We start from the raw sequence: 12,772 nt of genomic DNA, 5'->3' as shown, positions 1-12,772 counted from the left end.
TTTCTATAAATGCAATGCTAATGGATGCAACATTTTTCTTTTTTTAAACACCAAAGTGGCAATAAAAGCTAGTGCCAGCATTAGCCACGTGCAACACACATGCACATTCTCTCCGTACGTTTCTCGAGATCACATGTTGCTCTCAGGCCTTGGCTTGCAACTCCCCCCCTTAGATAACACCATGCTCCCAACACCTATGGGCCATGTAACGAGTGCAGGAGAGCCAATCACACAACACGAGCAGGCAGGTTCATGACTAATGATCATAAATCTGCAGTCCTTAACAACTGCATGCCCACACACTCACAAGCAGGCCAGCTGTGTCAAATGTAGTCATGCTCTACCAAATATCAAAACATCAAGGGGTTCTTGCTGACAGCAGCCCAGCTGCAGTTATCCAGTTGTCTTATTAGACGGAATAAATCCTCTTCATGTCAAGCCCCCATGCCTGGGTTTCGAGACCTAATTTCATCGCAGCTATGTGCAGCTCTGATGCTCTGCTGTTAGTGCGCGACAACTGATGCAGTGTGGTCGAAATCTTTTTCCCTTTTGAAGCAGGTGTGCAGTTTTGTTGCATCATTAAAGACTAACTTTTTTTTTTTTTTTTTTTTTAAGTCATTAGTCATTACAGCACAGGCAGAGGTTTTCACAAATTTATTCAACATTGGAGAATGCAATCCTATTCATGAAATTCAAAGCCAAGTCTTCAGTGCCTCTAATTGGACGTAAAGTCAGCAATCTTGTAAAATGTGTTGAAAGATCGGAGATAAAAGCACTGCTCCTCCTTAAAAAGGCTAAATTACAGTAGCAGGATGTGTTGCAGTCGTACAGCAACCATAAGGGCTTCTCAACTTTTCGCCTGCCACCCACTTTTTGCAAATATTAATAAGACAGAGGCTCAAGAAAGAAAAGGGGAAATATCTTTTCACCACTTACGCTTTGAATAAATTGCATTGCACACTATGAGGCAATATTCCAAGCCAGAGTAATACAACTGTGGAAGCAGTTTATTTTTTCATCCATCCTCCTGTCACCATTCATCCACAGTGCTGCCAGCAAATACAATGACATAGTTTCTGAGACAGCAGGGAAATGTTCTAGTCATCACCCCAAAACCCATGTTGCTGCCAAACTCTGTGCATTGAGGCTGAGTATAAAGCATGTGAGCTCAGACCAGAGCGAAAGCAAAGAAAGAAAATAAAACAGACTAAACAAATATCCCTTTAATTGAACAAAACTACATTTATGGTACGATGATCAGGACAAAAACATGAACTGAAAGCCGGTTATGTAAAATCACTCAATAGGTTGATAAAATACATTAAAACAGAAATCAGGCATCTTGAAAGAAAGAGTCCAGGTCCTCAGTCATCTCTGCCAAATGCTGGGGTGCATTTGCTGTTGCCTCTCGAGCTGCAGTCGATCCTCCGGCTGCAGAGTTTGCCTGCGACCTCTGGGGAGAGTCCATCTCTCGCTTTATCTCCCTGCCTCCGCCCAGAATTTTCTGGCTCTCTATAAAGTACTGGTTGGGGTGACTGAGCGAGAAAGCGGTGTCCTCAACCTGCTCGAAAAATGAGAAAGCCCGTAAGAGGAAGGTCAAGAGTGGATAATAGCCATCAGCTGTCACAGAAGTGGCAGGTTGATTGACTGATTCAACATAATGTCACCTTTTGTAAAAGGTGATCATCCCACTCACTGAGAAAGCGGAGAGTCGTTTTTTTTCACATTACAGACTTTCATAGCCACATTAGTGCAGCGAAGGTACCACTTAACGATTCTATTAAAAGAAGTTAGAGAATTAACTGTCCTCCTGGGAAAGGAAATGTCAAATTGTCATGAATAAAAACCTATATTTAAAAACAGTATTTCTGAAGCCTTTTCCATAAAATGTATATTTAAAAACAGCGATTGATCTTTCATACTGAAGATGTGTGCAGAGGATTTTTTTTTTTAAATACAAAATTTTCCATGTGACAATTTCAGCTTAGTAAACAGACATGTCCATTATAGACATTTTCAAGTAATGAAGTTGATATAATGAATAAAATTGCACAAATGTGAAATAAAAAAAGTCAAAAAACTGACTAACAGTTAAAAAAAAACAAAGAAAAACCCAAAGAATATATACTGTGGCTTTAGTAGAGGGCCCATTATGTAACAAGCACTCGACCAGTAGATTTCAGCAACAGTTGTCAGACTCAGCTGGGGTTTTCCTGCAAAATCTCTAAACTAAAAAAGTTCAACAACTGAAAAGTAGTTCGAAAGAGACTCAAACATTTCGCTTTACATTTATCTGGAGGTAAAGGCCAGTAAAAAACGGGTCTGCGACACACCCCTGGGTCCCAGCCCTCCTGCTAACAATCATCTTAGAGCATGTTCACATTGCCAGCCCAAATCCATGTCTTTGCGTATCAGATTACAATTCACTCCCTCAAACTGACCATTGACAATATAATAAGTGATCTGTGTCCTCGCTGACATGCAGGTCTCGCCACATAATTGCCATAAGCATACAACGGATGTGGATGGACCTCTTGATCTCTTGAATATTAAATTTAAAAAGGTTATCCATCTAGTCACAGGGTGCTTGCTCTTTTTCCAAATTAAAATTCCAGATTTTTTTAAAACCAATATTTTTTTTTCCCCAAGACCTTAACTTTACGTGCTTGTAAATTTCGGGTGTTGTAGCCATAAATTCGAAAACACGCAACGACCCATTTCTGTCGACCACTAGGCTAGCTGTGTCAATCGACCTCAGCAGTGACATCACGAAATGTTCCACAGTAGCAAGCAAGCGTTGATTGGATATCATTCCATTAGGCGAAGACAGTACGTGACTAGTTAGTAAAATTATAGGTTTTATAGTCTACCTTTCTATTTCTCATTTCACAATGCATTTGAGCATACTGTAAAATTCTACCATGCATTTTTTCCCCATACTTTATTAACACTTTCACACAAAATTCAAGACTTTTCAAGGTCTGGAAAACAGTGTTTCAAAATTCCATAGACTTTCAAGACTTGCGCAAGCACCCTGAGTCATCATTTTTGGATTACACTCATTTTAATAAAATAAAAAAAGAATGGATAAAACAAAAAAAACAAAGCATGAATGCATTTCAGCTGGCCAATTAGTCGGTCAACCTCTTAACTGCCAGACAACCAAGACGATCTAGCAGAGGAATCCTGCATCGCTTTGGTCAATCTGGTCGACATCGTCAATGTGTTTTTCAACAAATAAGATTTTTTTTTAAATCCCATTTGATTGAACTGTTCAGATTGAGACATCGCTACAAATCTGAGTTTTTGGACCCTCAAAAAGTGGCAGTCTTGATTCGCTAGAAACAGGATTTGCACTGGTAGTGTGAACTAAGCATAAGATTTCTTGTGTAAAATCATTTCTTCTGTTAGCATTATAAAAATGGGTTGAGTTGTGTGTGCACATTGTCTTGTAAGGCAAATTAATTCATTTTACACACGACTGCAGAACACATCCGTTTTGTTTTTTTAACTGTGCAGAGTAAATTAATGTACAAGTAATGACTGTAAGCAAACAAACCACAAAGTGTTCATTAAGCTCATTAGCAGTTCCTGGTTACAACTTTATGTTCTCCACACAAGAGTCGACACTAAGGTTGATACCTCAGTGTCTATGACGACGCCTGACCAAAAACCCTCATTAAATACACCAGACCAACGTTTGATTTTCATTTAAATTAACCAATCCAAATTCTATGTTTGTCTGTACCTTTTATGTTCATATTTATTTGCAAAGAGTATTAAAATGTGTAACTTTTATCAACAATCCATGAACAGTTTCACAATCTTAACAATACAAACATTAGAAAATGAAAAATATCCTCCCAAAATTAAAATGACAGATGCTTTATATTTGTCAAACCCGCTCCAGCTCAGGCAGCAACTCAAGGCTGAGTAAATGTGATCAAGTCGAGTGAAGCAATCCCCTCACAGAGCAGAACATGCTAAAGATTATCTCTGACTAACAGTTGCGTTTGCATGTGTGTGTGTGTTTGTGTGTGTGTGTGTTGCTAAGCTAAACGGCCTGCAGATGTGAGATTTTATGCGTTTCTGGTTTTGCTTTTTTGTCTCCTTCCTTCCTTCCTTCATTTGTAACTCCTTCCTTCCTTCCTTCATTTGTAACTCCTTCCTTCCTTCCTTCCTTCCTTCATTTGTAACTCCTTCCTTCCTTCCTTCCTTCGTAACTCCTTCCTTCCTTCCTTCGTAACTCCTTCCTTCCTTCATTCGTAACTCCTTCCTTCCTTCCTTCCTTCATTTGTAACTCCTTCCTTCCTTCCTTCCTTCCTTCCTTCATTTGTAACTCCTTCCTTCCTTCCTTCCTTCCTTCATTTGTAACTCCTTCCTTCCTTCCTTCCTTCCTTCCTTCCTTCATTTGTAACTCCTTCCTTCCTTCCTTCCTTCCTTCCTTCATTTGTAACTCCTTCCTTCCTTCCTTCCTTCCTTCATTTGTAACTCCTTCCTTCCTTCCTTCCTTCCTTCATTCCTTCCTTCCTTCCTTCCTTCATTTGTAACTCCTTCCTTCCTTCCTTACTTCATTTGTAACTCCTTCCTTCCTTCCTTCATTTGTAACTCCTTCCTTCCTTCCTTCCTTCATTTGTAACTCCTTCCTTCCTTCATTTGTAACTCCTTCCTTCCTTCCTTCCTTCATTTGTAACTCCTTCCTTCCTTCCTTCCTTCCTTCCTTCCTTCCTTCGTAACTCCTTCCTTCCTTCCTTCGTAACTCCTTCCTTCCTTCCTTCGTAACTCCTTCCTTCCTTCATTCGTAACTCCTTCCTTCCTTCCTTCATTCGTAACTCCTTCCTTCCTTCCTTCCTTCCTTTGTAACTCCTTCCTTCCTTCCTTCCTTCGTAACTCCTTCCTTCCTTCGTAACTCCTTCCTTCCTTCGTAACTCCTTCCTTCCTTCCTTCGTAACTCCTTCCTTCCTTCCTTCATTCGTAACTCCTTCCTTCCTTCCTTCATTCGTAACTCCTTCCTTCCTTCCTTCCTTTGTAACTCCTTCCTTCCTTCCTTCATTTGTAACTCCTTCCTTCCTTCCTTTTTTTTTGTCTTAAAGGGATGATGATTCGAGCCCCCCAGGTAAAACAGATTAAACTACTTGAGAATCAACAGGGGACAAAATAGATTAGAATGCAATAATAAACCTATAAAAATTAAGTGGTTGTGACTGGGAGCTAATGATGGATGTGATGACATTTCTGAGTCTCATCTGAGCCTCCGTGCACAAGATTCAAACTGCGATTGTGAGACATGTAGCCACAGTTACTTCTCCAGAAGAAACATGAACTTACACTGTGGGTCAGCTCAAAGTATTTCTGGCACGCCAGCTGGTAATGCATTCCTTTGACCAGCTCCAGGATCTGCAACAAAAGGTAAAACGTACACAAAGGCTCAACTGTAGCACCTTTAACATCGTCAAATGCCTCTACAGTCGGCGCCGTCAGCAACTTGCATTGTGATTCAGAATCATTTTAATTGGAATTTGGTCAACTAGGTATCCAAGCGTGTTTTGTAAACCATAGAGAGAGCAGAAAAGAGATCCTTAGGGAAATGTTTGCAAACGTAATAAAAATAGACATTAGTCCAATTTAAATATTAATACACTGACTCAACTCTTTGGAATAACTGCCGGCGGTCTTTCTTTTGCATAAAGTAAATGGTAAGAGGTAAATTACATGTATTTTGCCTAACACATCTTTCTGTAGATCCCGATCTCCTGCACACACAGTGAAAACATCCTCCACCCGGACTACCGAGAAGCATATTCAGAGCAATTACATATCTTTGGTGTCCGCAGCTGCCCTCGAGGGGGGCGTCTCTCTGTGAGAAAGTGCAATTGAGGCAGCGCTGTGCCTGCATTCAGGGTGAATGAACTGCTGCAAAATAAAGTCTTTAGAACTCGCTCCGAGTCTCATAATTCCCTCGGTTCCTACATCGCTGCCGCCAGCAAGTTCAGCTCGGGGGCCGTTAGACCAGTACTGACTCTGAGCCAAGCACACTCTCTGCAAAGTACTGCCATTTTCTTGCAGGACAAAGGGACATTGGTAGTGATGCACACGGCTGATGAAAAGAAACCATCAGCTGTTCTTATAGCTTAATTTAGGTTTTCTTTCACATAAAAGAACAAATCGCACACTAATGTTTTATCTTGATTGCCGTTTTGTAAAGTTTAATCTTTAAAGCTCCCATAGGATTAAAGAAACATGTAAAGATAAGCAAGACATTAAGAGATGCTCTTACAGCCTTGGCCATCTTTGCAGTTCAGGGCTTTCAGTCAGTTTATCAGTACAGCACCAAAATAAAAGGATGTCTACTTCAATATATGTGGAAATTGTTCCGTGCACCTTCATTGAAGAATTCTTATCGGATAACGACCTTTATTCAACTTGACTTTTTCAGGCTTTAAACAAAACATCTAGTTCCATTCACCTGCATGACAGCACGAATCCTCTTTCTTTCTAAATAGAAAATATACACATGGCAAGTAATTTCTTTCTTTCTTTCCTAGCCTGAGTGAGGCCTCGCTGCCGAGGAATCAACTAGTCCCGGCATTAGGGATGGGCGGTAAAAAAATATATCACGATCATTTCTGGCATTTATCCCGATAAAAAAAATACCAATTCAACTCCTCATTTGTAATTCATTTGTAACTCCTTTCTTCCTTCCTTCCTTCCTTTGTAACTCCTTCCTTCCTTCATTCCTTCCTTTGTAACTCCTTCCTTCCTTCCTTCCTTCCTTTGTAACTCCTTCCTTCCTTCATTCCTTCCTTTGTAACTCCTTCCTTCCTTCCTTCCTTCCTTCCTTTGTAACTCCTTCCTTCCTTCATTTGTAACTCCTTCCTTCCTTCCTTCCTTCCTTTGTAACTCCTTCCTTCCTTCATTCCTTCCTTTGTAACTCCTTCCTTCCTTCCTTCCTTCCTTCCTTTGTAACTCCTTCCTTCCTTCATTTGTAACTCCTTCCTTCCTTCCTTCCTTCCTTTGTAACTCCTTCCTTCCTTCATTCCTTCCTTTGTAACTCCTTCCTTCCTTCCTTCCTTCCTTTGTAACTCCTTCCTTCCTTCATTCCTTCCTTTGTAACTCCTTCCTTCCTTCCTTCCTTCCTTCCTTCCTTTGTAACTCCTTCCTTCCTTCCTTTGTAACTCCTTCCTTCCTTCCTTTGTAACTCCTTCCTTCCTTCCTTCCTTCCTTCATTCCTTCCTTTGTAACTCCTTCCTTCCTTCCTTCCTTCCTTCCTTCCTTCCTTTGTAACTCCTTCCTTCCTTCCTTTGTAACTCCTTCCTTCCTTCCTTCCTTCCTTTGTAACTCCTTCCTTCCTTCCTTCCTTCCTTCCTTCCTTCCTTCCTTCCTTTGTAACTCCTTCCTTCCTTCCTTCCTTCCTTTGTAACTCCTTCCTTCCTTCCTTCCTTCATTTGTAACTCCTTCCTTCCTTCCTTCCTTCCTTTGTAACTCCTTCCTTCCTTCATTCCTTCCTTTGTAACTCCTTCCTTCCTTCCTTCCTTCCTTTGTAACTCCTTCCTTCCTTCCTTCCTTCCTTCCTTCCTTCCTTCCTTCCTTCCTTCCTTTGTAACTCCTTCCTTCCTTCCTTCCTTCCTTTGTAACTCCTTCCTTCCTTCCTTCCTTCCTTCCTTCCTTCCTTCCTTCCTTCCTTCCTTCCTTCCTTCCTTCCTTCATTTGTAACTCCTTCCTTCCTTCCTTCCTTCCTTCCTTCCTTCCTTCATTTGTAACTCCTTCCTTCCTTCCTTCCTTCCTTCCTTTGTAACTCCTTCCTTCCTTCCTTCCTTCCTTCCTTCATTTGTAACTCCTTCCTTCCTTCCTTTGTAACTCCTTCCTTCCTTCCTTCCTTCCTTTGTAACTCCTTCCTTCCTTCCTTCCTTCCTTCCTTCCTTCCTTTGTAACTCCTTCCTTCCTTCCTTCCTTTGTAACTCCTTCCTTCCTTCCTTCCTTCATTTGTAACTCCTTCCTTCCTTCCTTCCTTCCTTCCTTCCTTTGTAACTCCTTCCTTCCTTCCTTCCTTCCTTCCTTCCTTTGTAACTCCTTCCTTCCTTCCTTCCTTCCTTTGTAACTCCTTCCTTCCTTCCTTCCTTCCTTTGTAACTCCTTCCTTCCTTCCTTCCTTCCTTCCTTCCTTCCTTCCTTCCTTCCTTCCTTCCTTCCTTCCTTCCTTCCTTTGTAACTCCTTCCTTCCTTCCTTCCTTCCTTCCTTCCTTTGTAACTCCTTCCTTCCTTCCTTCATTTGTAACTCCTTCCTTCCTTCCTTCATTTGTAACTCCTTCCTTCCTTCCTTCATTTGTAACTCCTTCCTTCCTTCCTTCATTTGTAACTCCTTCCTTCCTTCCTTCCTTCCTTCCTTCCTTCATTTGTAACTCCTTCCTTCCTTCCTTCCTTCATTTGTAACTCCTTCCTTCCTTCCTTCCTTCCTTCCTTCCTTCCTTCCTTCCTTCCTTCCTTCCTTCATTTGTAACTCCTTCCTTCCTTCCTTCCTTCATTTGTAACTCCTTCCTTCCTTCCTTCCTTCATTTGTAACTCCTTCCTTCCTTCCTTCCTTCATTTGTAACTCCTTCCTTCCTTCCTTCCTTCCTTCCTTCCTTCCTTCCTTCCTTCCTTCCTTCCTTCCTTCCTTCCTTCCTTCCTTCCTTCCTTCCTTCCTTCCTTCCTTCCTTCCTTCCTTCCTTCCTTCCTTCCTTCCTTCCTTCCTTCCTTCCTTCCTTCCTTCCCTCCCTCCCTCCCTCCCTCCCTCCCTCCCTCCCTCCCTCCCTCCCTCCCTCCCTGACACAAAAACGTCATCAACAGGAATTTATCATTTTTACCGCGAGAGGATAAATTCTTACCGCGGGGAATCTTTTGGACGGTATATCGTGAACGGTAAAATATCACCCATCTCTACCCGGCATCCATGTCAAATTAAAACTAACAATAAAGTGTTTCTATCAATGTCGACATTGGGACATTTTGATGGAACGTAACACACCAGATTGTCCCGGCTCAGAAGAAGATAGATGATGGTTGACCACGCGACAGCGTGACCAGTCAGGTCGGGACTCACCTGGTTGATTCCACTGGGAGACACTTTGTAGAACTGAAGCTTCTGCTTCAGCATCTCCGGGTCGCTGTGGCGAAAGGGACATCCTACCAACATAATGAAACTTATTAAAATCAATATATATAAATCAAACTCTAAGACAGGTTTGTGGGGGCAGCTGAGCATTTCCAACGATATGTGCAGAGAATGAGGTGAACAACAAAATCTGTCTACACTTCAAGTTTAAAGCTGATTGCAGCAGCTGAGAAGCCTATTAGCAATTAGCAAGGGCTAATTACTTCCTCCAACTGCAGTGAACTCACCATGATGGTCCCTAACTCCTTCCTTCCTTCCTAACTCCTTCCTTCCTTCCTAACTCCTAACTCCTTCCTTCCTTCCTTCCTTCCTAACTCCTAACTCCTTCCTTCCTTCCTTCCTAACTCCTAACTCCTTCCTTCCTTCCTAACTCCTAACTCCTTCCTCCTAACTCCTTCCTTCCTCCTAACTCCTTCCTCCTAACTCCTAACTCCTTCCTTCCTCCTAACTCCTTCCTTCCTTCCTAACTCCTTCCTTCCTTCCTAACTCCTAACTCCTTCCTAACTCCTAACTCCTTCCTTCCTTCCTTCCTAACTCCTAACTCCTTCCTTCCTTCCTAACTCCTAACTCCTTCCTTCCTTCCTTCCTAACTCCTAACTCCTTCCTTCCTTCCTAACTCCTAACTCCTAACTCCTTCCTTCCTTCCTAACTCCTAACTCCTTCCTTCCTTACTCCCAACTCCTAACTCCTTCCTTCCTCCTTACTCCTAACTCCTTACTCCTTCCTTCCTCCTTACTCCTAACTCCTTACTCCTTCCTTCCTCCTTACTCCTAACTCCTTACTCCTTCCTTCCTCCTAACTCCTAACTCCTTCCTAACTCCTAACTCCTTCCTTCCTCCTAACTCCTAACTCCTTCCTTCCTCCTTACTCCTAACTCCTAACTCCTTCCTTCCTCCTTACTCCTTCCTTCCTCCTTACTCCTAACTCCTAACTCCTTCCTCCGAGGTGAACAACAAAATCTGTCTACACTTCAAGTTTAAAGCTGATTGCAGCAGCTGAGAAGCCTATTAGCAATTAGCAAGGGCTAATTACTTCCTCCAACTGCAGTGAACTCACCATGATGGTCGCCCTGGCTGGGTGCGTTGGATAAAATCACCTTCATGCAGCTGTAGGGCGTGTAGTCTGCTCGTTTGCCCTCTTTGCCAAACATGTGGCGGATGCTATAGGTGTAGGCTTTGTCAAACTGCACAGAAAAGGAGCAGAGAGCAGGTAGGGGGCAGGAAGGGAAGGTGTTAGCGAGGATCAGCGAATGAGAGGGACATGGTGGTGGTGAAAACAAGGGACCTTGTCATACATCATGTCCGCTTTGACAGGGTGTTTTCCTCAATGAAATATAGAGCTATTAAAGAGAAGCTGTTGTAGATGTGTTGTCACACTTCAGACAGCTGAATTACTGACGCGTTAATAAGGCTGTCCTTTCGCGCTTTCGCCCCTTGTTCTGCAGAGTGCTTTGACAAAACTATTGTGTGTGCTTCAAGTCAGAGGAAACTGACATTTCTTACACAATGTGGCAATTTCAGTACAATGTGATTTAAATTCCTTCCAAAATACTACACTGATGTAGAAAATACATGAACCCTTAAGGCGCCTCAACCCCGCGGCATGAATATGATAAGAAAACACATCGACACAGGTTCTTACATTTGATAAATAGGACCAAATTATAGTAATGGAACCTTGCCAACTAGAGATCCAATTTGCCAACAGTTTTTACAATTTGGGAAGAAATCTGACAGCAAGCTAAGATAATAGGAAGTGAGAAAGCTGAAGTGTGATTTCTTTCTAAATATAACCAGCTATATTAGATAACTTCAACCCTCAAACATCACTGCAGTTTTAGTTAACCCTGTATTGTGGACTTTCACAACTCAACATCTTTTCAGATGGTTATTTTGTTACTACATTTCCGTTAGTCTTTGGGTTGACAGCTGCAAACTCCAGTCCTCAAGGACATGTTTTAGACGTCTCCTCGCATCAATTCACCTGATTCAAATTAACAGATCATCGTCAGCCTGTCATAAAGGACTGCACAAGTCTGTTAATGACAGTCATTTGTATCAGGGTGTGATTAAAAGGAGAGAAACGTCCAAAATATGCGGGACAGCAGCCCGGAGGTTTGATGTCCTTGCTTTATCCCGTCCGTGAAAAATACTGGCGGCAGTGAAACGGGCTGGGCTCGTTTTGCCGCGTGTAGTTCAGGACTGCTCGACAACGCTAATAAAAAGAACAACTCGTAAATCATTTGTTTTGGTCATTTACATTTTAAGATGTTTGCATATACACACTGTATATGTACAGTATACACACAGGTATAAATATATATATGTACACATTTCCTTTTTTTTTTGACCAAAAAGGTATAAGCTGAAGCCTCATGGCTTATTTTGCTCCTTCCTTCCTTCATTTGTAACTCCTTCCTTCCTTCCTTCCTTCATTTGTAACTCCTTCCTTCCTTCCTTCCTTCCTTCCTTCCTTCCTTCCTTCCTTCCTTCCTTCCTTCCTTCCTTCCTTCCTTCCTTCCTTCCTTCCTTCCTTCCTTCCTTCCTTCCCTCATTTGTAACTCCCTCCCTCCCTCATTTGTAACTCCTTCCTTCCTTCCTTCCTTCATTTGTAACTCCTTCCTTCCTTCCTTCCTTCCTTCCTTCCTTCCTTCCTTCCTTCCTTCCTTCCTTCCTTCCTTCCTTCCTTCCTTCATTTGTAACTCCTTCCTTCCTTCCTTCCTTCATTTGTAACTCCTTCCTTCCTTCCTTCCTTCCTTCATTTGTAACTCCTTCCTTCCTTCCTTCCTTCCTTCCTTCCTTCATTTGTAACTCCTTCCTTCCTTCCTTCCTTCCTTCCTTCATTTGTAACTCCTTCCTTCCTTCCTTCATTTGTAACTCCTTCCTTCCTTCCTTCCTTCATTTGTAACTCCTTCCTTCCTTCCTTCCTTCCTTCATTTGTAACTCCTTCCTTCCTTCCTTCCTTCCTTCCTTCATTTGTAACTCCTTCCTTCCTTCCTTCCTTCCTTCCTTCCTTCATTTGTAACTCCTTCCTTCCTTCCTTCCTTCCTTCATTTGTAACTCCTTCCTTCCTTCCTTCCTTCCTTCCTTCCTTCATTTGTAACTCCTTCCTTCCTTCCTTCCTTCCTTCCTTCCTTCCTTCATTTGTAACTCCTTCCTTCCTTCCTTCCTTCCTTCCTTCATTTGTAACTCCTTCCTTCCTTCCTTCCTTCCTTCCTTCCTTCCTTCCTTCATTTGTAACTCCTTCCTTCCTTCCTTCCTTCCTTCCTTCCTTCATTTGTAACTCCTTCCTTCCTTCCTTCCTTCATTTGTAACTCCTTCCTTCCTTCCTTCCTTCATTTGTAACTCCTTCCTTCCTTCCTTCCTTCATTTGTAACTCCTTCCTTCCTTCCTTCCTTCATTTGTAACTCCTTCCTTCCTTCCTTCCTTCATTTGTAACTCCTTCCTTCCTTCCTTCCTTCCTTCCTTCCTTCCTTCCTTCCTTCCTTCCTTCCTTCCTTCCTTCCTTCCTTCCTTCCTTCATTTGTAACTCCTTCCTTCCTTCCTTCCTTCCTTCATTTGTAACTCCTTCCTTCCTTCCTTCCTTCCTTCATTTGTAACTCCTTCCTTCCTTCCTTCCTTCC

The 12,772-nt window shown here is 42.2% G+C and overlaps 1 protein-coding gene across 1 annotated transcript in view; it reads right to left on the bottom strand.

The window, feature by feature from the left end:
* Positions 1–668: 668 nt before the first annotated feature.
* prim2 (DNA primase subunit 2) overlaps positions 669–12,772 on the bottom strand; it is a 23,848-nt gene continuing 11,744 nt past the window's right edge. The window contains exons 6-9 of the mRNA XM_061746059.1: positions 10,207–10,333; positions 9,079–9,161; positions 5,329–5,397; positions 669–1,561 (exon numbers count right to left, since the gene is read on the bottom strand). Of these exons, the coding sequence (XP_061602043.1) occupies positions 1,334–1,561; positions 5,329–5,397; positions 9,079–9,161; positions 10,207–10,333 (507 nt within the window). The 3' untranslated portion in view covers positions 669–1,333. The remainder of the gene's footprint in view (positions 1,562–5,328; positions 5,398–9,078; positions 9,162–10,206; positions 10,334–12,772) is intronic.

Source organism: Cololabis saira, chromosome 17, assembly GCF_033807715.1.
Source record: "Cololabis saira isolate AMF1-May2022 chromosome 17, fColSai1.1, whole genome shotgun sequence".
NCBI classification, from domain to species: Eukaryota; Metazoa; Chordata; class Actinopteri; order Beloniformes; family Belonidae; genus Cololabis; species Cololabis saira.
The sequence above is the reverse complement of the archived record's forward strand: the minus strand, read 5'-3'. Positions and strand labels throughout refer to the sequence as shown.